This window comes from Cebidichthys violaceus, unplaced genomic scaffold (assembly GCF_023349555.1).
Source record: "Cebidichthys violaceus isolate CVI_PGR_0920_01 unplaced genomic scaffold, fCebVio1.0.p SCAF_13, whole genome shotgun sequence".
NCBI lineage: Eukaryota > Metazoa > Chordata > Actinopteri > Perciformes > Stichaeidae > Cebidichthys > Cebidichthys violaceus.
The window spans coordinates 538,153-565,730 of record NW_027176296.1 but is presented as its reverse complement, the minus strand read 5'-3'; the positions used below and the strand labels follow the sequence as shown (position 1 = coordinate 565,730).

General features: G+C 41.7%; 1 protein-coding gene across 3 annotated transcripts; it reads right to left on the bottom strand.

The window, feature by feature from the left end:
- Positions 1 to 12: 12 nt before the first annotated feature.
- rxrgb (retinoid X receptor, gamma b) lies at positions 13 to 27,578 on the bottom strand. 3 transcript variants are annotated; one of them, XM_068707221.1, is made up of 11 exons: positions 27,333 to 27,492; positions 20,691 to 20,834; positions 9,455 to 9,684; positions 6,136 to 6,280; positions 5,048 to 5,239; positions 4,297 to 4,457; positions 3,394 to 3,523; positions 2,736 to 2,868; positions 1,764 to 1,855; positions 1,407 to 1,512; positions 13 to 566 (listed from the first exon to the last, which is right to left on the bottom strand). In XM_068707221.1, the coding sequence occupies exons 2-11, from the start codon at positions 20,755 to 20,757 to the stop codon at positions 419 to 421; spliced, it is 1,404 nt and encodes a 467-aa protein (XP_068563322.1). In that variant the 5' UTR covers positions 20,758 to 20,834; positions 27,333 to 27,492; the 3' UTR covers positions 13 to 418. The 3 variants fall into 3 exon arrangements, with proteins under 3 accessions (XP_068563322.1, XP_068563323.1, XP_068563324.1); XM_068707222.1 differs by having other exon boundaries at positions 5,060 to 5,239; positions 27,333 to 27,490; XM_068707223.1 differs by lacking the exon at positions 20,691 to 20,834 and having other exon boundaries at positions 27,333 to 27,578.

Genomic DNA, 27,578 nt, shown 5'->3' with positions numbered 1-27,578 from the left:
ACACATTTTAAATACATTTTTAAATAACTTTATTCTGTAAGAATTCTCAAATGGGTTTTAAGAAATGCATGGATGGTTTCAGTTTTTATACAATTCCTCTTTGAATAAAATATGATTTATTTTCAAATTGCATTGGGTTGCTTTTATAACGGACACCTGAAATTATCTATTTACAAAAGAAATCTGTTAACAATTCTATTAGAATTCATTTTGACATTGTACTTGATGTTGCTGCGTCTCAAGACTCCACCCTCCACCCTCCCCACAACCTCAAAATACCTCTCTTAAAAATTTTAATTACAATGTTTTGCTTGGTACAAAATACGTTGTTTTACAATTTGAATCAAGTCTTTTTCAATTCCGTCTTCATATCGCTCACAATGTGGGAGTATATACAGGGGGAAGGGGGGGACTGGGGTCATGTGATCTGATGCGGAGCCTCCAGCATCTCCATCAGGAAGGTGTCGATAGGCGTGTCCCCGATGAGCTTGAAGAAGAACAGATGCTCCAGACACTTGAGGCCGATGGAGCGCAGGGCGGGCAGGCGGAGCAGCAGCTTGGCAAACCTGCGGGAAGAGACGGAGAGTAGAAGAAGCAGACTTTAGCAATCAATATTTTCTATTATGTAGAAAAACATGTTTTTATGTTTACTGTTCAAAATCTAGACAATTGCATCCCATTTAATAAGATATTAATATTCTCATTTTTTTAAGTCTTATATTTAAGTTTTTTGATTGCAATATAAAGATGTAGAAATATCAAACCACCACATTTATCTTACAACTGTTAATAGTTACTTTGTCAATCAAGATTTATGCAAAAACAAAACATATGATGCACTGCTCTTCAGTTAATTATGATCAAATTGTGTATTTAGTTAGACCGAGAACTAACACCTACAACTTAAAAATCCTACATTTTACCAATGAGTACTTTTACTTATGATGTTTAAGCATTCTTTACCTCTGCTAATGCTTCAATATTTTACAAGAATTCTACCTTTAATGCAGTATTTTGCTACATAACCAACACAACCTCTTAAGAAAATGAAAGAATCCAACACGGTAATATTTAGTTTATTTCCTCTTCTTTTTTTTATGCTGTCAATTACAAGTGTAACTGTCCACAGCTGAAGCCGACTGACATTGTAGACTTTCTATTTCACATCATCTGTTGATCTTATCTAGCTCCCAACAGTAAATTTAAAAAATCAATTGCAACCATTTTCTATAAGCAGTAACACTAACGGCCTCTATCCTTTTAAATCTAATGCTGCTTCAAGTGTTTAATGAGCTGAGCAGTTATGTAAAGTAATCTGCCATCTTCATTGCTACGTACGAGCCAAAGCAGCAATTAAACACTGGTGTTTGATGTTGATTGTTGCTGTAATGTAATGCGTCTCCTACCTGCCAGGCTGGTCTGGGTATTTCTGTTTTGTGTACGACTCCAATGAGGCGTAAACTTTTTCCCTCAGCCCCTCAACCTCTGGTGGGTTTGAAAGACCTTTTGCGTCTGAAACAGACAAATACTCACAGTAAGGCCAAACGTCACACGAATAAAACATTGAATCCACAATATCTCAAAGCCACAGTGTCTTTAATAGTACATATGGGTTCATATAAGTCCCTCAAGCCTGCCATGGTGATATTAAGGTTTATTAGACACTGAGGGCCAATCAAAATGCAGATTAATTTCCCATCCAAGGTGGTGTTGCTTTCTGGCATATTGTATTAAAGTGAACAGTGACTGGAGGCCGAGCTGACCTGGGTTGAAGAGGACGATGGCTCGCAGGCAGCCAAGCTCTGTCTTATCCATCTGCATGTCTTTCATTTTGGATACCAACTCTGTCAGGACTCTGCAGGAGATCAAATGAATAACGTTAGAGAGATATGACAATGAAGGTTAAAAAGAGCAAAAAAAACAAAAATATGCCCTAATTTCTCCACATAATTAGAAGAAGCAATTAGTTGAAGCAGAGTTCAACATAATGTTTTATCACTTGCATAGTTCTACAAGTCGGTAAGAAATCTACTTATATATATATATATATATATATATATATATATATATATATAGAAAATATATATTATAATATTATATACATATTTATACTTGCCTCTATATAAATAGTTTTATTTATTAGCAGTTATCAAATAACAGCAAATATATTGAGAAGGAAGCAAGAGACTCTTTAGCTACTTCCATCATTAGCTCTGGAAAGAACAATGTGTTTTATTATATTTGACAACCAGCCTGATAGCCCGGCGTGGCATTTTACTTGCCTTATTGTTATCCTCATTGTTGAGCCGTGATGAGGGCAACTAAGACAACAGTAGCCTATAGGGGCATTTGGTAAACGTTTTCCTCCCTCAGACCACAAAATGACTGTAATATGTCTGCAGTGGTTTGATTGGGTTATTGATTAATACCAATCCCCTCGCATTTCACTGCACGCAACATCCCAATACTTCCTGATATAAAAGCAAATCATAAAAAACAATATTTCTCTTTTGTGACAAAAAGAAAATGAGACTGCTCTGTGACCAACATGTGGTTTTAATGCTGTTCATCTCCTCCCTGCACATATAGATTTGCGCATATATCTTTGGTGCACGGATGGGATTGTGTGTGTGTGTGTGTGTGTGAGGAGGCTGTGTAGCGGTTGGTGGTTGTGAACCGAACGTGTTATAAGACAATATAGTAACTCTGGCCGTATTTTTTAAAATGCTACCTACCTATCAAAGATGGAGCCCACTCCAGCACTGTGGGCGCTGTTTCTGTGGACGTGGAGGCCCGTCGCCAACAGGATGCCATCTTTTACCGTGACTGAGCGATGTGAGAATGAGGCGATAAGAAGCTCGTTCCAGCCTGGACGCAAAAAAAAACAAAAAAAAACTTTTATTCCTCCCTTTAAGTCATCCTCAAGTATTTGCAAATAATACATGACACAATTCGCATGATGTATCAGTCTTCCCCTATTATGATTATTATTAGGTCTGCTGTGTGGCTTCTTCACTTTCTCCTTCAGGTCTGTGTGTCACCAGCAGAGGTCAGCGCTGGTGTGGCTGCAACCGCACTGCTGGGACTCGTCAAATAGTCCAGATATATTTGGTTTCACTGCTCCATTAAACTAGATGGCAAAAATGTAGTGAGCAAATGTAAAAGACTCAAATAGACTGCCTGTCTGGGGATGAATAACTACCCTGAAATAAATGCTGCACCACCACGACGACAATGGGTCGTAGAAAGGTTTACTGTTGCAGAGAAACATGTGTTTTTAATGCTGTTCATCTCCTCCCTGCACATATAGGTCTGTGCATATATCTCTGGTGCACGCATGGGATTGTGTGTGTGTGTGTGTGTGTGTGTGTGTGTGTGTGTGTGTGTGTCTACCTGCTCGTAGTAGGATGACTTGGTCATCGAGGGGGAGCTCGGAGAAGTGCGGGATCCTTTTAGCCCACTCCACCAAGGTGAAGAGCTGCTTGTCTGCTGCTTGACAGATATTGGTGACAGGGTCGTTGGTCTGGAAGAATGCAAAAATAAGTGAGTCATCGAATGTAGTGGTGAGCTCCTTAAGTGACATCTAAATGTGTCAAACAGCAGTTAGCAGGTGAAGTTGTGGTTATTTCTGGGTCATCAACTTCCTCTCTACACTCAAAAGAGTTTTGAGACTTTCTTGAAATTTAAATACACAAAGGTAAAAGAAAATGCAATGCAAGGTCTACAGCCTCAAAAATGGCCACTGAGTTGAATCACTTCTTTTCTGACACCAAAGTTCAACAGTATGAGCTTTAGGTGGTATGATTTATTGCGACGCTTTTGTGATGGATTGCATGAGATTGTACACGTCTACCCAATACATTGGTAATAATTTACTGACGTTTGACCTTTACATGATTCTCAAGTGAAATACTGCACGGCATAAAGCAAAAACAGATTAAGAGTATCTGTCAGTAGCTTGATGCAATTATGGAGTTAAACATGAAACCAGATGTAGTCTCCTGTGTTATCTATTTTTGAGAAAAAACTTTAGTCAGTGTTTTAATTTTTTTCCCCTGAATTTCATTTGAACTGATCCTATTCATTCAGCTTCGCTAAAGCAAAGCGCTTCTTTTACTCAACTGGGTGAGTATTTTTTGACCACCGCTGATCAGGCCAGCGTAATAAAGCAACACATTTTTTTTTTTTTTTTTTACCATAAAGTGGTTCCTCCATCTGTTAGGCATTTAAAAGCAGTGCTTAATAATAATTCATTTGGTTTGACCAAACCCAAAGCTCAGTGTCTGTGATTCTTACCGAGTTGCTGGGGCTGCCGTCGCTGTACGTCTCGGTTTTGGGCTCCACAGCCAGCTCAGCGTCGAGGATCTTGTCCACTGGCATTTCCTCGTTGAAGCTGCTGGTCGATTCGACCTCGCTCTCCCCTCGCTCCCTTCCACGCTGCCTCTCTTCCTGCACCGCTGTACACACACACACACACACAAACACGCATATATTTCAGACCATGCTTATGGTTATTGACTAGATAGAAACCAAACTATAATATCACTAATGTTAACTCTGCATTGGACAATATTAAAAGACTCTCTCTGCTCTACAGTTTGACTATAAGAAGACAAAGAAGATAAGGAGTCTTAATCACTTGAACCCAAAAATAAATTCATCAATTCATTGAACTTTAAAATGTCAGAAAATTCCCATGACAGTTTCCTTAAGTTCAAGATGATGGTATCAAAAAGCAGTCCAAAACCTAAAGTGGTTTAACTGATTGTTGATCATTTTAGTATCTCCTTATTCCAGCACCTCACTGAAATTACATCTTAGAGTGCAAAATGACTGCGCCATACCATCAAAGATGAACATAAAGATGTCGTGTTATACATATTTCCACGGAGCGTTACATGGTTCGTATTTTTGGATTCTTTGGGATCTTGACTACAATTTTAAAAGAATTGCTGTCGGGTAACATGCATTTGTAATGATGGAAATAATGATCAAGAGCACAAGCCAGCAGCTCATGCTCAGACTGATCCTTAAAAGCATAGCACACCTGCACACACACCTTCTCTCTTCATGCCCATGGCCAGGCACTTCTGGTAGCGACAGTATTGGCAGCGGTTTCGCTGGCGCTTGTCAATCAGGCACTCCTTGCTGTCTCGACACGTGTAGGTAAGGTCTTTACGGACGGTCCTCTTGAAGAAGCCTTTGCAGCCCTCGCAGCTGTACACGCCGTAGTGCTTTCCTGCGGACACAGAGACAACGACATCAGCAACAATATTGTAAACCTGTATTTGGCTATATTTTTTCTGTCACAATTGAAAGCATTTTTCCGCCTTCACTCCACAATGGCAAACCATTTGTAAATACATTGACAACAAAACAATAAAGATCTTAGCAACATCAAAACTGTAAGGCAAGGCAGCTTTTGTATATGGTACATTTATAGCTCATATACAGCACAAACAAAGCAATAAAAACCAGAATCGAGGTAATTCAGACCACATACAATTTTAAAACGGTGATAAAATGAAATCAAATTTTAAAAAACGTTAAATAAAATAAAATAGCTGTGGTAATACCCATTATTGTCATGTATGATTTGACCTACGGGCATGTTCAGGTGGGACTCAACATGTCATTGTTATCTGCTCAGATTTATGATCACCAATGGCAACAACATAGACCCAGTCTTCCCGATATGATCTGAAGCAACTGAGACCAGATTATCAGCGCTGTGATGAGGTCTGTAGCCAGATTGAAATCTTCCAATCTGTCCAGGCTGCCTTGCTTTAGAAGTGGTTTAACAACTGCAAGTTGTCTTGTGTTTTTCGGAGAAGAAAAAAAAAAACATTGACAGTTCCAAACACATCCATTTCTTTTTCTGAATTTGCGCTCTTGCATTCTTTTTTCTGACTCATCACAGCTGCTTTCTGGTTTCAGGCCAATAACACTGTTGAAATGATCAAAGAGCAAGTCAACATTGCACTAATAAACCTGACAAAAAGCCCGACAAGTAACCTTGAAATCTATCTGCCTTTGTTATCTTTCCCTCAGTTATCTGGGTGGCGATGTTTGTGGTGAGTGGGAGTGTACATTTGTCGTCGTCTCCCCCCCCCCTACCTCACCCTCTAACATTACCTGAGGAGCGGTCCCCGCATATGGAGCAGATGTGCTTTGACATTCCCCCGGGGCTCGTACACTGGTAGTTGATGTTTCCCAGGTTCTGTAGGCCCGGCGGAGGCTTGATGTCCTCCGAGCTGCTAACGCTGTTCATAGAGTTCATCTGAGGATGACAGGAAGACAGAGAGAGATACAAATTTTAAGCTTAGGTGGCCAGAACTGAACTAAACAGAGCAGTGGAGGAAGTAAGAGTGACAAGTGTGAGGTTGTCTCATGACACTCTCCCCCTTACTCTCATTTTCTTTCAATATTTTTTCCTCTACCCACCCACACACTTCACTGTGAAAGCGCAGGGTGCGATCACATGCTCAATTAGTGGGTGGGGCTGAGGCTTCTGTCTGAGGCTTGTCATACAGGTTTTGAAGTGTTTGTTGACAGGAAGAGGCAGATGAGAGGAGTCACGTGTGCAGGGAGTGCAGTTCTCTGACACACACAGCAGAGGGCACTCCTGCGTAGGCTCTTCTGATTTAAAAAAAAACGTTGTTGAGACTTCTTATCTACACACCAGTCCAAATTTTAGATTTATTTTATCATCAGCTGCTTATAATGGCGTCCCAGGTGGATCGACAACAATTCACACCTTAATTAAAGCATCACAAGACATTAAAACATCTCATATGTGATCCCAAAGAGTCCCCCGAAACATTTAAGAAATGGGGGGGTGAAACGTGTGGACCGAGCAACAAGTCCCTTTGACTTTTTTGACAAATCTCTTTCGATTTGATCAACTTTGCGACCTTTGACCCTCTCCTTCCAATGCGCGCCGGGCGGGATGCATATTTGTGCCGGCGCATTTTTGTTTGTTTAGTTGCAAACATCTGCACTCCAAGTTGCAACAACAAGACTGACCTACACATGCCCCCCTGTCCTATATATTTGATGCTGCGTTGCATATAGGACATCCTTCCCACAGTCACCTCAGGCTCTTTCTATCACTTATTTACAATGTGCACTCTTCTGAATATCCCCTAATGGTAGACTGTGACCTTACAGCAGAGGAGAGTATACAAGAGATTTTTCTTTTCTGTCTTTCAGTTTTTCCTTGAGCTCACTAGTTCTCTAAACCACCATCACCGCCACCAACCTTCTCCTGCTGCCCCAAAGGCAGGTAGTCACACATAAACGAGCATTGAGCCCCCCGCGTACTTCCCTATGTGAGTCAATAATGAGCAGCTTTTCCTCTTCAGCGCACCACTCAACACAAATGTGTATGGTAATGTATGGTTTGAAAAAAGAAGTCCTGTGGAGCATTCAAACAGTTGTTCAGACATGTCGCTTTAGACAGAAAACATGCGTCTGTAGAAAAGTGCTACAAGCACTGTATCTGGATTATTGATGCATCATACATTCTTTATACAACACATGGTATGTAGACCACACTGCATCATACATGTAGGAATGGGACGCTGTAGGACTTTATCATGGGTCGTGATTAAAAACACTCAAAATAAGTTGATCGTGGTGAATTTCCATTATTGGGATAATTTTGAATATTGTCACGAGTGATTTGAAAAAGCTGCCTAGCTGGCTTTCATGGTAGAGAAGTAAAAAAAAAAAAAAAAAACTTGATTTCAGAAATACAGGATGCATCAAGAAATAACACACAATCTTGTTGTATGTATTTATCTTCTATTCATGCTGGGGGACCTTATGGTTTATGATTACCTCATTTGAGATTGTTTGATTGATTTTTAGTTTTTCAATAAATATGGATCAAATGATTAATCACTAATTAAGCAAATAATGAAATCAATCATGAAAATGCCGCCCCCTCCTCCTCCTATGCGAAACTCAAAACACATGAGTGTAAATAGCTTCCCCTCTCAGATTGATTGACGTATATTTGAATTAATAATATAATGGTACAGAACATAACTTAATATAGAATCTGAGTTTGGAATGTTGTCTCTTGCTGCAGTTACAGGTTTGTTTACAACGAAATGCAGCAATAAAATGGTCATATCACGAAAAACACTTTATTCTTCACTGTGAAGTATGTATGTAAATATATAGCTGCAATTTATATGATCAGACAATACTGATTAAAGAGGTAAGAACAAGATGATAGTAGAAAACCAGAATGGCTGTACAGCTATAATGATGAATTTGCTCATGCTTCTGTCAGCCGTGGACGGTTCATGAACTTTAGTTCACCCATGAAAATCGTATGTTATGTTGCATGATGCAGTGACCTGATGGAGACCTGGTCACTGGCGGCCAGCGAGCAGTGAAAAGACGGTTACATTGAACAATTGTATCAACCCTGGCTCCCCCTTAAGGCACAGATCCATACTCTGATTGAACCGATGTATATCATTGTCTGCTGTGCCCTGCAGCACTGGCCTCCATCCAGCCTTTAAAGCACTACGTGTGTGTGTGTGTGTGCATCTGTGTTTCTATATGTGCAGATGAGCATCAAAGTACTGAGCTTTGTGGGGTTTGTAGTTCATTCAACAGACCTCCTTAAGAAAGCAGCTCCATTAGCCCTCTCTCTCGTAGTCTTATGCACTTTCATTATATTATTTATCTAAAAGATGCAACCTCGCAGCAAAAGGATCTCTTGTTGGATCATGAACAACTCAGGTATAATAATCAAGATGGAACTAAAAAATAGGCTAAAGTGACAAGGAAAGAGAAAGTGTGGCAAAAAAAAAGAAAGAGGAGAAATGGTGAGAAAGAGTGAAGAAATCCAGAGAAAATGGAGGCTGCTCTTTCTCCTTCTCCTTTCTCTCAGTAATCCATTAAAGGGCTAATAGACGGACTGCATCTTAAGTCCCCTTGCATGACAGCAGTAACATAGAATTTAGGGATGACCTTTAGGCTGAGAACTTTAAAGGTCGAGTGGGGTAGGGAGGAAAGGTATGCCTGCCAAACACATTGGATATGGCTAACCTTCAACCTCGGTCCGCTGTCGGAGATTCCAAGAATGAGAGGCACATGATTAACCAGAGACCATGATAGTTTAGCGATGCTTTCCAACAGAAGAAATCTAAAAGAATATGAACCTCTGTTGAGTTTAGGAAGAATGAATAGAGTGTTAGTGTTGAGGACTAAACACATGCGCTCTGTTTCAAAGCACCTTGGCTTGATGTTTTTCAAATGTCTTTCTTTCACTAACTGAGGCGGTAGCTTTGTTAAGGAAGGGCCTCTAATAATGTACACAAGTATATTTTCTTCAAGTGAAAAGTTTAAATTGAAGTCCTTCTGAAAAAGAAGCCTTTTAAGACAAAGTCCATAGCTATCTGATGCCCATTACAACACCCACACATTTTCTCACCTGTGGACTGCCGAGTGGTCCGAAGTTCATGTTGGGCGTGGACGGCAACGATATAGAGGGCGAGCCCAGGGAAGATGTGATGACGGGGTAGGGCGAGGCCAGGCCGTTCATTGGAGAGCCCAAGGTGGACATTGGGGACGTTAAGGGCCTGGAGGTGCTGATGACTGACGGGTGGCCGACCATGCCACCCATGGGAGGAGGGTGGGTGTGGGTCATTGGCCCCGAAGAGTCTGGAGGAGAAGGAAGAATGTGTTAAAACGAATGAGGAGACACAAGATAAAAAGATGTATACTGAGTTACCAGTTGATTAGGTAAGCGAATGCATCCATTATAATAAATCATGTTGCTTAAACCTGCCATAAGGGACCAACGCACCAACACTGACATATTATCAACTTATGAAGTAGCTAAGGCAAACCATAGACTGAATATAAAGATGGACGACATGGCAGCTGCAAAAAAGTGAAAAAAGTCAAAAACCCGCCCCCTCCATGTTAGCGGATGGGACATAAGCCAAACTAACAAGTCAAAGTTCACATCAAATACATTTTTACCAAAATTATTTTTTTTCATTTTGAGGTAGTTCTTATCACGCTGATGTTTGTTCAAGTGTAAATTTGTGTGATATGTTAGGTTATAATTAGTTATTTTAAGCTCTGAAAAAGGGGGTGAGACATCATGATCGACAGCTGTGATTGACAGCTGCTCTGAGCAAAGTAGTCGTGACAAAGTGTAGTACACTATGTGTCAGTTTGATCATGAATGTAGCAGGTATACCGTGGTTAGTTGTTGTGTCTTTCGAGCCAAACAGCTATCGTTGTGCTAACGTAGCAGCTAGCCGGCTCACGCTAACAAGCCCGGCCTTGTGATTGGCTCAGGAAAGCCTCGATACTGCGACTCCAGCCCTATCGATGACTACAGCGCAGACTCTGCCTTCAAACGATGTAAAAAATATCAAGATGGCAGCTCCTGTGTCTGTGATATTTTGACTTCACTATCGTACAGTGGTAGGAAGTGGAAACGCCTCCTCCATAGAGCCTACATGGCAAACATCGTCATATACACGTCCAACAGACCAGTGGCAAAATTAGCATTCACTTTAAAATGAAAGGAAATGGGAAAATGACAGTATAGCACACATACACATTTCAATGTTAAGTACCATATGAATGGTATTAAACAAGCCTGAGAATCTGAGAATATATTGCTAACTAACAGTGCAATATGTCTTTATGCAGCCACGGTTGGGTGAATATGACTATAGAGAGTGAAGGACGTCAGATTTTGGTCAGAGGGTGCTGACTTTGCTTTGCATCCATTGATGTAAACCGACAGGCTGGCATTTACATAAATTACCTACTTAGAAAATCTGTCAGTCAACTGAGTATCGGGGCGTGGTGTGTAAGTTCATGCATGTGATGTAGCTGTGAGCACATTCATTCATCATCAACACATAGTACAAATACCAACGTACATGTACAGTATGCACATGTAAGGATCAAAATGTACTTTCCTGCACAGGCAAATGCCACAAGCTGTCACTGCCTGTTCTCTTACAGACAGATGCAATAAGCGCCTCTCTGGGCAAACGTTGATGACTCAAAGAAATGAATAAAACTGTTTTTGTTTGAGCGAAATGTTACTGATGGAGAGTGACATGCCACCATATGTGCATCTGGACTAATCTGAATGCTCAGAAAATTCAAAAGCTTCTGTTTGTGTGTCAGTGCACCATCCGCCCCCCCCCACCTCTACACACACACACACACACACACACACACACACACACACACACACACACATTGATTCGCAGTGTGACACCAGGCCCAATGACACGGTTCTTAATTAAATGTCAAATTTCTTATGTATATAATGGTAGCATGGCATGCAATGAACAGCACCTGTGTTTTTGTTTCTTAAAAAGAGACAAACAAAGGTCATTTTTTTTATTTTTCAACCATAAAGTCTCATCTGTTTTATTCTAAATGGACCATAATGTACTAAATGAACATCATGCTGTATTGAAGACAACTTGAAACTAGTGATTGAGATCATAAACTCAAGTTCACAATATTTACTGAGGTAATAAATCAAGTGAGAAGTAGAGTCATTTTCTCACGGACTTCTATACTATCAGACTTCTTTTTTGCAACCAGAGGAGTCGCCCCCCCCCCCCCCCCTGATGGCTATTAGGAAGAATGCCAGTTCAAGGCACTTCTCCATTGGCTTCACTCCTCAGAACTGAAGGGTTGCTGCCTCATGCAAATCCATTTTACATTCGCACAGATTCAGTGTTGCCACTCAAGGCCCAGTAAAAGGGAGCTGTGTCTCATTAATGAGCCAACAAATGTGAAGATTTGCTGTAAGACAAAATTGTAAATAACAAGACATTATTCTCTTGATAATTTCTCCAGCCTCGAGCTGCACTGATCATTTAAATGCACATGCGTCATATTTCAGCATAAGTTCTCCATTTCTATTGCTCTAAAGACTAAATGTGAATGCTCCCCCTCTGCATGGAAGCTAGATTAAGGAAAAGACCCTTTCCATTGAAAATGTTTTATGATCTAATGATCTCTAATCAAAGGTCTACCACATACAATTTTCATCTGTATATTTATCATTACTCTTCTTTATTTGTATCATTACACATGCCAGTATATATGGTTGGAAGACTCCCAATCTTACCCGTGGTGATGCAATCGTGTGGTGAGCATTATCGAGACAAACTAGTTTTCCTAGTTTTGACTTCCGCTATTGCTTGGTAAATACTCGGAGGGTGAACAGAACGTTCTTATTATTAGGTTCCTGACAGTAAGGACATGTACATCCTGTATGTACATACCAGGATGACTGCATATAGGATGACATCTTATAACTCTCTTTTTGTATAGTATGGTTCTTAATTTCACATATCTAGTTGTCATTCCTGTTTCTGTCATCACTTTGAAATCTTTTTTTCATGTGGAACACACAAATAAGGAATTCATTTGACACGGTGAGAATAACTCAAAAGATGTACTAGCTCACAGGCAGTGGTTGTCACAGGAACGTCTCCGATGTTTACAAAGATGTGTTTCTTGGTGTCTTCACTGTAAAATAGTTGCTTATGTCCACAAATAATGTTTGAACTGATTCTGTATGTGACTTCAGTTTGCAGTCTATCTGAAAGATAAACAGACTTGCTAAATACTTTCCAATTGTTTTGAAATGCTGCTCTGGTACTTAACCTCTGACAGTGATTAAGCGCACATCAGTTTCTTCTCCACTGGATATCATGACTCTATTTTAAGGAAATGGAAAGTTTGAGCAATGCAAGACAGTTGCTTTCAGATTTCCGGGAATTGGGAAACAAAGAGTAATGTCAAATTGTCTGCCTTGATGCACTTTTTTATTTTTAACGTGAGGAAACACTGTTAGAACACACAGCTGACCATTCACCCCGTCTCTGTATGCCAAGGAGCAGATGTTGTGCAACTTCCTGTTTAGCAGTGAGACTACAGCTTCTCCACCCCCTCTCCCATTCGCCCAGTTTCTCCAGCCCTCCATGAGTGAACCCTGGCAGACAAATATGTATTGGGGCCTCCCTCTCTCCAACAGAGCTGACTAGACACATAAGACATATTGCAGTAAAATACAATTCAAAAGCATCTAACTCTTTAAACGGTATGCTACTGCCTGTAAGTGCTACCTACATTTAAATTCTACAATGGCGGGAGTGTATTCCCAGCTCTTTGGAGGGCAGATTCCTCTAAATAACGAGCTTATGTAATGGATGAGGACTGTACAGCATGTACTGTGTCTGATTTTGTGCGTTGACCCCTCTCTTTATGTGCATGACAAATTCCCTTCTGGGCTCGCAAAGATCCATTCTATTCTAGAAGTGCTGAGTAGGAGATACAGTAACAGAGCCTATCGTCACTCCAGCCAACAATTTACCAACGCGTTATGGCAGACATCGAGACTAAAAAGTATCCCGATCGCACAGGCCAGAAGATAAAGGTTGTTACATGGAAAAAAAGTATTTAAAAGACAGAGTGGTGGGGTATACGAGCACCATTTAACTACACAACCTTGAGCAGTGCACCAATACTTATACTCCTTTTGTACTGCATTGTGTCTACACGTTCACACTTTCTCATAAGCTTGAAATCAAGACAAACCCTGTCTCTATTTATTAATGCAGACACTTACACAAAATGTCGAGGTGCAGGATTAGAAGGACATTATCTGCTAGGAACTAGCAGACCAATAACGTGAAACTTACTCTGAGGTGAATAACTGATCAATCGATTAGTTGATAATTTATTGACAGTTCGATCTTCAATATTCTTTGTTTCCACCTTTTCAAACGTGAGGATTTGCTGCTTTTCTGCATGATGTTTTATAGCATCGTAAATTGAAAATGTCTGGACGTTGCCCTGTTGGTTGGACAGCAGTCAACTTGAGCTCTGAGAACTTTTGATGGGGAAACATTTCTGCCATTTTCTAGATTAGCTGATTAGAAAAACAACAAACAGATCAATTAAAAATAAATAAAAAATAGCCATGAGGTGCATTCCTATTTGAAACCTATTCAGTCTCTGTCTTGGTGAAATGTACATTTTCCTACATGACATTACAATTCAAGTCTTCAACTTGAGAGAAAACCAAAGATGGCTGCATGTTGGCCAGACCTGAGAGTCTTCCTAGATGCAGTACACAGGAGAGCACAGAAGCACATGGACAGTCAGCTGGTGGCGGGATGCCTGAAAGGGAATGGCCGGCGAGTTGAGTATGCTTTGTGAGGGGAGTGTGTGTTTGTGTGTGTTTGCATGTGTGTGTGTGTGTGTGTGTGGAAGGAGGCCAACATGTTCAGCGGAGGAAGCATAAATCGGCCCAGAGCGGCTCAAAGGGGCCTATCCTCAAATGACCCGCCTCAACCGGCTGTTCCATCTCTATTCTATGTAAATCACCTCCAAACAAAGAAGCCCCTGGAATGTACACGCCTATCACACGTTGCACAGCAGAGGAAGGTACATTAGCAATCACCGGGAGGTTGTTCACAGGCAGCCTAAAAAAAAATCACAAGACAATCGCAAAATTCACAGATTTAATTCCACTGCTTCCTGTCAGTTTGAACTAGGTCTGCACAGTAAATTAAATATAAACCGCGATCACGATTTTCGCTTCCAATTAAATTAACATGATCGACTGAGAGAGTTCTCTACGCTCAGAAACTCTGCTGCATATCGAATCAAGCGTTCCTAAACTCAGACAGCCACCAGGAGGCCATCAATCAATATTACCAGTGTTGCCCGTCCGCACAACAATGCACTGAAATGAGTGTTTTTTAAGTCTTACTTTGATGCATTTTCAGGAATGTAGACTAGCACAACTTGAAAGCATAAGCAGTAGTACGTTTTTGTGTAAAAAAGCTTGGGTACTATTTTAAATTGCTTTCAGGAGATGCACTGTGAATAAGGACCAGTCTGCTTTTGAGGCAAAGATTTGTTCATAAGCAAGAATGTAGCACAAATATTTTGTCCCTAAAATCAAGGAATAATCATGATAAATAATCATGATCTCAAAATTGTTTAAAATAATGATGATTACCATTTAGGCCATAAACGTGCAGCCCTAGTTTAATCCCATACAGTGCTGCAGCAACTCAAGCATCTATTTGAGAGCAAACAGACAGACAGAGCAGCGAAGGGCACCTTTGACCGCTAGCGTCGCAAATCAAAGGTCGCCTGTTACCAAACTCCTGAACCAAGTTCAGAAAAGTTCCTATCTGCAGCAGCCTACAGTTACACTCATCATTCTCAGAAATGACTGCACAGAGGGGACCTCCAACCTACAAAGTGAATCACCGGCGCCTAATGTTGTGCCCTTAATACAGCAGACTATCAAAGTTTGATCTGAATTAGGAATGGGGATAGGGATGTACACTAATCAGGAGAAATTGATGAAGTAACTATAACAGCAACAAATAGCATATGACATTTTCTTTCATGTGCTGGCTCACCTCTGATATGTTTGTCCTGATTATTATAGTACGACCACCTGGACTGAACTTTGGCCTGATTAGTTTGTTACATGTTGTTTTCATTTTGAGCATAATGTCATAGAAGTTATTTAATAGGATAATATTATTGTAGGCAATTTTGCTAAATTCAGTTTATTGTTCAGCTTTAATATGAAACCATTATAACTAGTGTATATACAAAATAAACAGAAATTTGCATTGGTGATATTAGTGAAAGAACTGTACTTATATCTGAATATATAACATTTGCTAGATATATGTATATGGTCTTCCACAGACACAGACACACATGGCACAAGGACTGGAGAATGGCACCACATACAGTACTGGACAGAAGGGTAGTCCAAGACATACTGTGAGCTAGTGCTGAAACTAGGAAATTGTGAAATTGAAAGTGCTGAAATGAATCTCCAACTATCTAGATCATTTGTTAAAGTCAACTGTTAAGCAAAACTGCAAACCATTCTCTGTCTCCAGCTTCTCGTCTATCAAGATTTGCTGCTTTTCTCAGTTTCAAGTATTTCAAGTTCTTGAAAGCATCTTATATTGTCAAACAATTACAGAGGCGTTGTCTATGAAAATCAGAAACATCTCCAAGGTAAACAATTTCCAATTTCCTCGTCATCATCATCACACAGCTGCTGAATGCTTTAGATGATCATTTATGTAGGTCAAACAAATTCCCACATTTGTTGCAGAGAATAACCACAGCCACAAATGTATCACAATGATGTGATGATCAACAGGTTTAAAGAATCATCAAAGACCACAAACCCCACTAAATCCCTCACTGTTAATTACTGGGTAGAGGCTGGATGGAGCACTCCACTGTGTGGTAATTCAATAAGCCCATGGCCCACAAGCTAATAATATCTCCTGTCTGGAGAGCAGACTAGCAATAGGAGTCTATGTTGGAGGGGGGCGGGGGGGGGGGGGGGGCAGTGAGGGATGAGTGACTGGGGTGGGAGCAGCAAATCGACTCTTGAACAACTCCTCAATATCTATCAGATTAGCCCTATGAAGACAGATCCTCAGCGTGTGCATCGATCTGTTTAATACCATGTTGTATGGGTCTGCATGTGTCGTACGCGTGCATGCTCTCATGCTCATATCTGAGGCTGACATCGAACCAAGCGACAGCGAGCAGAACGCGTCATAAAGCAATCAGAGGGTCAGCCTGCAGAGCTCATTACATACAGCGGACATGTAATTAAGAAATCTCTTCCCTGCCAATCCAGCTCATAAGTGTGAGCCGCGAACCCTCGTCTGACACACACACTCCTCGCGAGCACACTCACTGGTCGTCTTTCACATTAAAAGAGACAAAATATACTCTTTCATGCACACTAGCACAAAATCACCACCCTTTAAACATTAATTTCTGTGCTAAATGAGGTTGATGTCTGATCAATTGTGTCAGTAAATCCTCTTATCCCCGGGTAAGTATCTGCAGCTCAGCAGGCCAGCTGTCAAGAAGGTGGGAGGCAGAGGAGGAGGGGACAGAGAGAGGGATGGAGATAGGAAGGAGGGGAGCAGTGGATGGATGGATGGATGGGACGATGGGTGGATGGGGGAGGGCATTGTCTCGCTCCGAAACGGCATCCCTCCCCAAAGCTCACATGATCCCACCACCACACACGCTCTAATCTCTCTTCCTGGCTGAGAACATTAAATCATCAATTGAAAAAAGCCCTTGTTTGTTTTTTTTCTGCACAGCTGTGATTGAGGAGATAGACGTGGTTATTGGTGAGAGAAAATGAAGACGTTCTCTACTGTTACATAAGCAGCAAAATGTCCAGAGCTGCTCCAGGGACACCTGATCCAATTTCTGACTGACCTTTTGGAGTTTAACAGCCAAAATAAATACAGCCCATAATATTGGATGAATTTCTTTTTTTAAAAGCGGATAATGTATAATATTCCTCTCTCGTTGAAAACATTAAGAAATAGGAACATGTTTTTACCATAAAGGCATACGGCTGTGTCAACACAAGCACTGGAGCTGGTGAACTTCTCTGACTCTAAATTCTGTCCCGTAGTGAACTCACACACTTTCCATCAAAAGAAGAGAAATAATCAACTCTCCCTTTTTATCTACTGCATTCCCCCCTCGCTCTGTGGTTCCTCTATAGCATAGCTTCAAATAAGTAAGAGAAAATGTCAGGCAAGCTAATGACCATAAAGTAAACACGTCATACTGTATTTCCCATATGTAGGCCGTTGCTGCCGTGTCCTCACATCCACAAACACTGCAGATCAAAAAAGATCGATGAGGAGGCCAGGGCTGAGACAGAGACGAGATAGAGATTGTTTTACTAGTGATAAAAAAAATTTGGAATTTAAACTGCAAGAGCCAACAGACAGCAGACAGACAGAACAGGCTGACCAAGCAAACAAACAGGTGGACTGAAAGGCCCAATGCAAACCGAAGCATTCGTCTGATGAGGTAACTCAAATTAGTTCCCAGAAGTAGTCTCTCACTGCTACAGAGGGCTTCGGACAGATGGGGAGGGGCCATCAACACACACACACACACACACACACACACACACACACACACACACACACACACACACACACACACACACACACACAAAATACATACCAACCCATTCAGCTCATGCTGTGACCAAGTGAGTGTGACCAGGGCGACCTGACCTCTGGATCTGTGACCAGATCCTAGAAGGACAGCCAGACTACACAACTGGCTTAATAAAGTGGCATCGTATCAATTGTGAAAGAAAATAATGTTTTAAAACATTAATTTTCATTAACATTAATAATGTTTCTGTTTATATTTGTGTATAACAATACCTGAGTGAGAACACTGGAAATGTGAGAAAAAAAACCCTCAAAATAATACTAAATTGTGTTTCATGTCTGGCTGAGGTGGAAAAGTTTTTCTGTTGATGAAAGTAAAATGAAAACAGATATACAAATCATGACATACAGAAAGCATTTGACTTAAGCGTCCACTGAGGTTTACGCTTCACTGAAGAGACAAAAAAAATTAGCATCAGATCTGTGTGCAGCAATGTGGAGACTTTCCTCAAATTACTACATGACACAAACAGAAATGCAATATTTCCATCTTATTTTCTACAGTTTTCCCTTTGTTAGAGGTTTGACTGATGCGGTTTATCTCAATGAACCTACTCCCAAGTTATTCACATTCCAGCAGTGGATAGAAAGGCACATTATTACGTGATTACATCAGGATGGAAATCTAGCTATTGATTAAGGCACTAAACAGCCACACTAGCAGCTCTGTGAGACTGTACTTTTGCAGAACGGCGTTGCTCTAAGCATGATGCTAAAGTCCGTGCTAACATGCTAACAAAGGCAATGCTAACATGTTGATGTTAAGCAGATATATTATTTGACGGTGCTTAATTCAAATCAGAGCATATCTATTGCTTCCACACGGCTCTCAACATGGCGGCGGCCAACTAGCAGCTAACGGTAGCCTACTAATAGTGCAAACAACGGCAACAGTGCTGTCAGCTAACAGTGCTACACTTTTGCCGTGACGCCGTCGGTCTGGAAAGCATTATCAGCTAAACTGCCCGTATGATAGCAGTGCAGAGTGGTGTCTATGAGCTAGCCTGTAGGGCACGCTCACGTGCACTAACATGCACTAAAAGGCACGACAGCCGGCCTGGCTATGTCAACAAAGCACAGAGAAGCTCGGATGACAACACTTAGTTTAATGTGCTAGCATGCGGACATCTGCTAATTAGCACGGAACACAGCGTACAGCTGAGGCTGGTGGGAACGTCATTCATTGTGTGGGGAATTTTTGGTAAAAAACGAATAAACCAGTGGACTTGATGGTGGACTTGATTTTATGTATTCAACAAAGTGTAGAATACATAAAATCATTACACAAATCTCAATTTAAAATTTCTAGAGTTAATAAAAAACATGCAAAACCTCTAGTATAATCCTCCAGCTTTTATCTACACCAGTTGTTTCTACAAATTACTCCTAGGATTCAGCAGAGGCTCAAGTAACCTTTCAATCCATTGTTCCGTCAACATTATTGTCGACTAATGATGAGTATTATTATGGTTGTAATCACAGCTGTGTGGACTGCCCTGCTGTGCTCTTAGTGGAGAGAGTGGAACAGAAAATATAGACAGCATGTGCATGCAGAACAGGTGGATTATCATGGACGTTTTTGTACTCCAGGGCCAAGATCAGATGCTGTGAAAAGCTTTGTGAAGTTTGTCTCTACCCTTTCATCGGGCCCCGAGCTGAAGAATGAATGAACAGCCTCAAAGTTGTCAGCCAGGAGGAACTACAGTTATAAACACGAGGGACACATGCTTCCCTCAAAGACACAAGATAAAAGAATCTACACATTAGACTTGTACACACAAACACACAAACAATGAGCCAGTTAATAGGCTGACTACAGTATGCGTGAAAGTGAGCTCACATCAACACCTCCCACACCTCTTTAAACACAGGAAGGTGGAAAAGCAAAAAAACAACAACAACCTCATCACAGTGAGCGTTGAAGGAGGGATGCAGGGTGACAGACAGCAGATAGAGAGAGAGAAAGCAGGATTGAGAGAGCTAACAGGAAGGGACAAGTGTCGAGGGAGAAACTGAAAGTGAAGGACGAGGCAAAGAGAGCTGGAAGCATCCTCTGAAGTTGAGTGGCATCCCCACTGACCACATCTGAGACCTAAAGTGAGTCACAAGCAACACCAAAGCCTTGTACCTGTCACAATTGGTTAAAATGATCCAATGATTTTAAAGGCTTTCAGCTGCTGGGGGCCTAAAAGATCATGAAATCGGTATCTTAATACCAACCCTACCGACATACAGTCAATGTGGGAAACGGATCACAGTGAGGATCGTATCTAATCCATATGCAAAGAAGTCAACCGCTGAATTTGCCCTGTTATTTGCAGGTTTCTCCTACTGGGGAAAGAAATTCAAAATAACTTGTTCGGAGAGTGCACAGGGATTAGAGGCATTACCATAGTGCATCTGTGCAGCGCTAGCTTTTAGTGTCCCATCTCCACTTCTGTGGAAAATCACAGAGCAACAGCAGTGCACAGACAGGCAACCTCTTCCACAACATACATTCTGATTCTGATCCGATTCAACACACACACACACACACACACACACACACACACACACATACACACACACACACATACACGCAAGCAAGACAAAAACCCGGCTACTCACAGTGGCCATAACCTATCTCCTTCCCGGGGCTGCCTCCAGTTGCAGGGGATGCCATGGGGTGCCACATGCCTTCGGGTTCAAGTGTGGCACTGGCAGGACGCCAATCACCCAGGACCAGGACTCAAGTGTTGGCTCGGAGACAAACTAAAAAAAGAAATTACGTGGATACTCCAGACATCAACCACTTTTCAGGACAGAACAGGAACAGACGGGTCGATGTTGAAAATGGGCGGGGCGTTAGTGAAGAGCAGAAGAGGCGGGGTCCACGAGCGCCGGTTATAGGATTACCCAGATTATCCTTACCCAGAGATCAATCCAACAGGAACTGTTTACTGACCGACCGCCGCACAAATCAGCTCTACCACACGCCCACTCACACCGTGCATCTCTCTCTGTCAGCGTCGGTAAAACTATCCGTACAGCGACACATGTTGCAGCAGGCAGAACAGGGGTGTCAGGCACCAGGGAGGAGGGTGCTCATGGTGGAGGGGCTGACACTTACAGTACAAGCACACGTTTCCAATTACTCTCTCTTAAAAGGGGCCGAGACTGTAGAGCATGGGAGGACAGTACGACACTGATGTTCCTGTGGAACAGAGATTATTATGTGTCGAATGACATTTTTCAATGAGAGATATCCTCACTTTCTTCCCTTTTGCTGAATATTAGTCACAAGCTTTCTGTCTTATATGTAGGTGGTATAAATGGGAGGTGAGTGTTGAGAAAGGAAGTGACTGGAAGTATCCAGAAGCTAAATCATTATTTCTTGTATCTCCCTCATAACAGTTTTAATTTCCCTTAATGCCAAGAAATAACTGTGCCAGCCGCATGCATGCTTAATGGTACTGTAGTGGTATGTCAGGTTGCCTACGTGCACATTGATAGTTTGTTTGTGTGTTTAACAAGTGTTATAGCATTCCAGGAAGTCAGGAATTGTCTGTTTCAGTGCACTAGGATAGTCAAGCAAACACACAGCAAAGTGAAAACCCAGATGCAAACACGGGCCAAAAATATACCTTAAAGGCAACGAGGAACAATACATGGCAAACCCTAAGGGAGCCTAAATAAACGAAGAAAGCACACGCAGGGATGGATTCAATCTTTACTCTGACCGTTTCAAGACTTTGTGTATCAAAACAGGCTTTAAAAAACAGTACTACAATGGCTTTAGTCAAACAAACAGCACTAATCTCAGCATGCGAAAAGTAGGAGTTAACTTTGGTCTACAATGTCAGAGGCAGCAAGCATTCTTGGTCATGGAAATATGTCATAACACTATCCCCAGAAGATAGCCCGAGCCAATAAATGTAAAATTGGCACTGATTTTAGTCTGCAGCTGCTCCTTTTAATCTATCCTGCCATCCGATCAAATGTGCACCCTTCAAGCTTTGGGGAACAGGCATTTGCTTTGAGGGATGGCACTAAAAACTTGAGAAGCCTTCCCCAACATGTGTGCATCTATTTTACTCAACATGACTTAACAGAGTTTTCTTGTGTTGTGCACCTGCATGAGGCTGGATCGAATGTCTATACAGTGCTTGAAGGGCAGCCACCAGTAACCAGATCCCCTCAGTGACAGTAAACTGGCAGGAGACTCAGCCGACGGACACAAGAAGACGGGAGGACGGAGAAGGAGAAGACACACATGCTGTCTCTCTTTCAGACTTAACAAATCCCGCAGGGAGAAGCTAAAATAATGCAGTCCTCCTTAAATGGACGTTGCGTTATAATAGTGTGTCGTGGCCCACATAAAACACGGCAAATTAGTCCTGAGAGCCATAATTAGCATTCATAGATCATAGTATCATGGACTGTGAAGACGTGGGAGGAGGATAACTGGCAACCTTAAATTTGTGGCACACTCTTAAATGTTTATTCTGAACAGGGTAATAATCGAATCGTTATTTTGTAGCCAGTGTCATGAACTTGTGTCTACAAATTGTACATTTTGTACAGACCTGACTGAGAGAAAGAGAAGCAAAGACTCCACTTTTCTCCTTACGTCTTCCTCTCGGAAAAACAGGGACATTATCATGCAACACACTCAGTTGGGTGGGCATTTATAGGAGATGGCATTAGAAAAAAAGCAAATGAGAAAAAAGCAGAAAAGAGCAGAAAAATATGTTGTTTTTTTCCCAAACAGCAAAGTGTGCTTGAGTGTTAATGCATTTAGGTGTGAGACAGGAGCGACGCACTAAAATAGCACTCAAAATAGCCAAGCAAGGTTTTCAGCCTGTTCTTCATGTCCCGCAGTGGAGAGGTTTAATGAGACATAATGTACTTAGCTGTTACCTGTTGCTGCCATTTGTGCTCCTGTGGAGCTCCGAGTGCCGAGTAGAACTCTTCAATCAAACCAACTTCTACTGAGCCATAAATCTCCCCTCGCTGGTTAATCTGTTAATTAATTGTATGATGAAGCGACTAATGGTTAAGTCTTGGAAATGCCGGAAATAATGAAAATGTCAATCAAGGGCAATATGGAGAGAATCAAACATCGCGATACTTTAGACCAAATACCTCAATATTGATATTGCGACGATACTGTAGACATTGTGGTGCTTTTACAAAATATTTACACAAAGAGACTTTTGCATAATAATCATCAGCAATGTGGATATAATGAGTAAGTGGTTAAATGCAAATAATAGAACAGCTAGAACAGTCTGTAAATTCAGAAAATCACATTTTGTTCATAAATTAAACCATTCATTAATTATAAAAATGGTTCTGCTGATTAAGCATTTAATAATTGACTAATTATTTTAGCACTATCTGGGTATATCAAATTATCTTTTACAACTATATACACAATGGTGGAAAGTACCTAAGTGCATAAGAATTGTACTTTACTTGAGAATTTCATTTTTCTGCTATTTTATACTTCAACTCCACTTCACTTCTGAGGAACATATTAAACTTTTTCTACACATTTATTTGACAGCCACATTTAGTAGCACATATGCATTAATAACAACAATCCAACAATATAATAACATAACACAGTCAGACACCAGTCTACCTAAAAAGCACTTCTGATACTTTTGTTGTACTTCTTATTAGAGTATTTATATAGTGTGGTATCCAATTTAATGATCTGAATACTTCTTGCACCACTGCCTATACACTAAATATTTTATTGAGAAACCAAAAGTGTTACCTCTTCTTCTCATGATCAGTGTTCAACGTGTCGGGCAAAGGGTTTAGAAATATACTTGTCCAAAGATAGTTTTAACTTACTTGCCACTTATTGCTTAAAGATGATGACTGGGAATAATTTTGGTTATAGAGACTCATCAACAGCTGTCTATGTGTTGCATTTACTCTGCACTGAGACACACTGTCGGGAGGAGACGGTAATTTATTCAACATTTGATGTTGCCATGTATTTATTTGCTATTCCTTTGCGATTGATGAATTAATTAAAAGCAAACACGGAAATAGATACACGCTTGAGATGAGAGGGATGTGTAATACATGATGTTCAGTGCCTGGAAAATTAGAGTTGGTGTGTGTCCATGTGTGACATGCATGTTTTACTGCATAATTAGCAAAGAAAAAGCTATGTGATAACCTAACACCGCTGCAGCCCGTGAGCCTTTCAAGGTTCTCTGCTTGATTAAAGCTGGAATTAAATCAAGGCTTTGACCTTCTTCACTAATGACTAATTACTGGCAATTAGCCCAGAGAATGGCCTCCTTACGCCCCTTCTCTTCCTCATCCTGTTCTCACAATTAGCACCCACTCTCACACACACTCTGCAGAAAAGCAGCCTCTCCGACACATAAATACACACACTCAATCAACAGTGCCTGGGAATAAACCCATTGTGTGCAGTGTGTGCTAATGCGTGCGTCGGCGTTGAGGCTCTGCAGGTCTCAAGCTACACAATTCTCAAGCAAATACCTGCGAAGAGCCACACCCCTCTACCTGTGCGGTTTGTTTTAACTCTGCAGGACTGGGTGGGGGAATGCTCTGTGCAGGGATCGGCCTGTTAAGAGAGCAGGTTTAATACTGCCGGCACTTCACAGTCAAATAGCACCACCCACATTCTTTAAGTCACATGATATCACGGTCACATTTTGCTGTGCAACAAGCTATACATAGGAGGTCCGTACATTTGCAGCTGTGAAGTTTAGGCATGAGTGTGTGACTGTGTGTGTGTGACCCTCTGAGTGTATACTGGGAGGTGAATCACTGACCCCTGGCAAGTGATGAGAGTTCACATTTACATTACATTACAGTCATTTAGCAGACGCTTTTATCCAAAGCGACTTACAATAAGTGCATCAACATTGGTAATCAACTAGGGTGACCTCTTTCTCCACACCCCACACACACACTTCCCCTTTATTTTGCTCCCTTCACTCGCCCATGCCGTTCTTCTTTTTGCCATGACTTCCCCTGATCTGCGAGCTAAATACGTTCTCCCTGTGTGGGTGCTCGTCAGCTCGTCTAGAATCACTTCCACTGACGGAAAATGAAAAAAGAGAGAAAAATGCTGATTCTACATAACGCCCAGGGGGTGGGCCTGCATCAAACCTGCTGAAACATACCGTGTCAGGGAAAAGCTGAGTGGATCGCGAAACAATCCACACATAATCACCAGACTGTTTTTCTGACTGCTTTGAATCTGCCGCACACTAATGACGGATTCATTTTAGAGCGATCGTCTCCCACTGGAGGAGTTAGTGGCCCTGTTTTCGTACATGTTTTGGTGTGAGGGCTGTTGGTGCACAAATACATCATAAATCATAGTTGGGGGGGGGGGGCAACACACACAGACAAAACAAGAACAGTTCTTTTCTTGGAATGATCTTTCAGTGGTTGTGGCTTTTCACCCATAAACAGCTCGGTGGCTTTACTACCAACTTACAGAATGTAAATGCACTGACAGACAAGAGTTGTTCTCACAGAGTTCAGCTGATACTATTTTATAACTAAAAAATGACCAATATCCAGATTTCAAGTCATTGTCGGCTAGGAAAGCTGCAACAGCATTACTGTTGGACCATAATGGGGCGACAGAACTCTTCATCGAGACCAAGATTGATGCAATTCTTTGAGATGAGCAGTTTTTAAATAGTAACTATGAATACCTTGTAAACAATTGGATGAACCCTGAAATGCACTAGGAATATAAATGTATCAATTACAACCAAAGTCACAACTTACGTTAAATGCTCCAAAAAGATTTAAAATTTTTTACAGACAGTTGTATGTCGCTGTAACCAGAGAGTAGCCCCATTAGCAGGGGACGACATGACTAATACATATCTTGTTCATAATAATAAAGGATCAATAACATATCTGCACAATAACACACTGGTCTCATGCTGTCCTGATGTGCGTAAACCTTTAGATGCCACAACTGCCTGATCAGAGTTAGTCTTCAAAGACGGACAAGAAGGCCTGTGTAGCCCAGAGGGACCTCTCTGTTACTCCTGTACGCTGCGGGCTTCCCTCTACAAGCTCTCCAATCCAGATGTCTCCCTCATTCCCCGGGGAGCCACATTCATTATGGAAACAATTTTTCAGCCCCTCAAAATGGTGCCGAGATAGCTGCGATAACATAAAGGGGTTGCACAGTTTTCTTTAATCTTCCAACAGCAGTTTTATTTGTTTCCTTGTAAAGCCACACTAGTATTGCTCATGCCCCCCCCCCCCCCCCCCCACACACACACACACAGAAGGCATTGGTCTAGAAGCACATGGCATATCTGTGCTGCAGAGGGGGTTTAACAATGAGAGTATCTTTCAGTGAGAGAAAAAAAAAAAACATCACATGATAAATGATGCATACAGTGTGTGACTCAGTGAAGCGCTCACAGCCTCCAGATAGAGTCTAATCTAGAAGAAGAAAAAAGGTTTAGCGAACAAAAACAGAGGCCTGGCGATTATTTGGCACGACAGAATTAGGATTTGTACAGAGTGTATCCCACATGTTGGAAACTCCACAGTGGAGTCCTATTTCCTTGTCTCTGAGGATTGCCACAAAACTCCTAGTAACAGCAAAGAAAAAAGGCATCAGCTGGGTTCAAGGGCAAAGTCGCCGAGTCAGAGCAGAGTTCAGCTTTACCGAGCAAAACCACATCATGCTGTCATTCCGCTGGATATAGCAGCCACGGCGTTGACCTGGGCGCGTCGTGCACTCGGTTTTTTTTGTTTTTGTACAAGTTTGTTCATCAGTCGAGCTCCGCCATTCCTCAACGCAGTTTCATGCATTTCACTCGTGGATCTGACTGCCATCCCAGACCAATAAATTCTGTTTCTGTCTGAAACAGTTTAGCAAGAGACGCGCGACAAGCGCCATAAATTACATACGCGCAATTAAAGTGCCAACCTCTGACCTTGCCTGACCGGCACAACCTCGATCACCTGACTTTTGTGTCGGCCGCAGCGTACGTTTCAACCGGCACAGTTGCAGAAAAAAACGATTATCAACGAGAAGAAAGAGCAGAACAAGCGGATTCCCGGACGGGAGTCGGCGGTTAAAGTCCGCGGACGCTTTCGCGCACAGCTCGCAGGCTGGGGAGAAGACGCCATGAAGCGAACGCACTCTCTAACTCAAAACAACATGCAGCAGCTCAGCGAAGAACACAGCGGACAGACTGGGCTATAAATACATCTTAGAGGAGAACTTACTGAGGTGTAAATACGGATCATTACTGTCCATACTGGGCGAGTTGTTGCGTCGATTTCCTACGGTTGGTGCTGCTCCGCATCCCAGCGCATTCCTCTCGCAGCCCGACTGAACTCTGCAAGGCGGCTCCACACGGGGGCCCAGCGAAGGGGGAGGGGGGGCGGCCAAACAGGGCTTCTCCCAATGACAACAGTGGTCGATATCAAACTCCAACACGATCGTGACGAAACATCTCTCCTGCAGTGTCA

Excerpts from the sequence above, each read along its gene's own strand:
- rxrgb (XM_068707221.1), bottom strand. The coding sequence starts at position 20,757 with ATGTGGCACCCCATGGCATCCCCTGCAACTGGAGGCAGCCCCGGGAAG. Across the intron at positions 5,240-6,135 it reads ATGCGGGGACCGCTCCTCAG|GAAAGCACTACGGCGTGTAC; the intron begins GTAATGTTAGAG and ends CTGTGTCCGCAG. Across the intron at positions 2,869-3,393 it reads AGTCATCCTACTACGAGCAG|GCTGGAACGAGCTTCTTATC; the intron begins GTAGACACACAC and ends TTTTGCGTCCAG.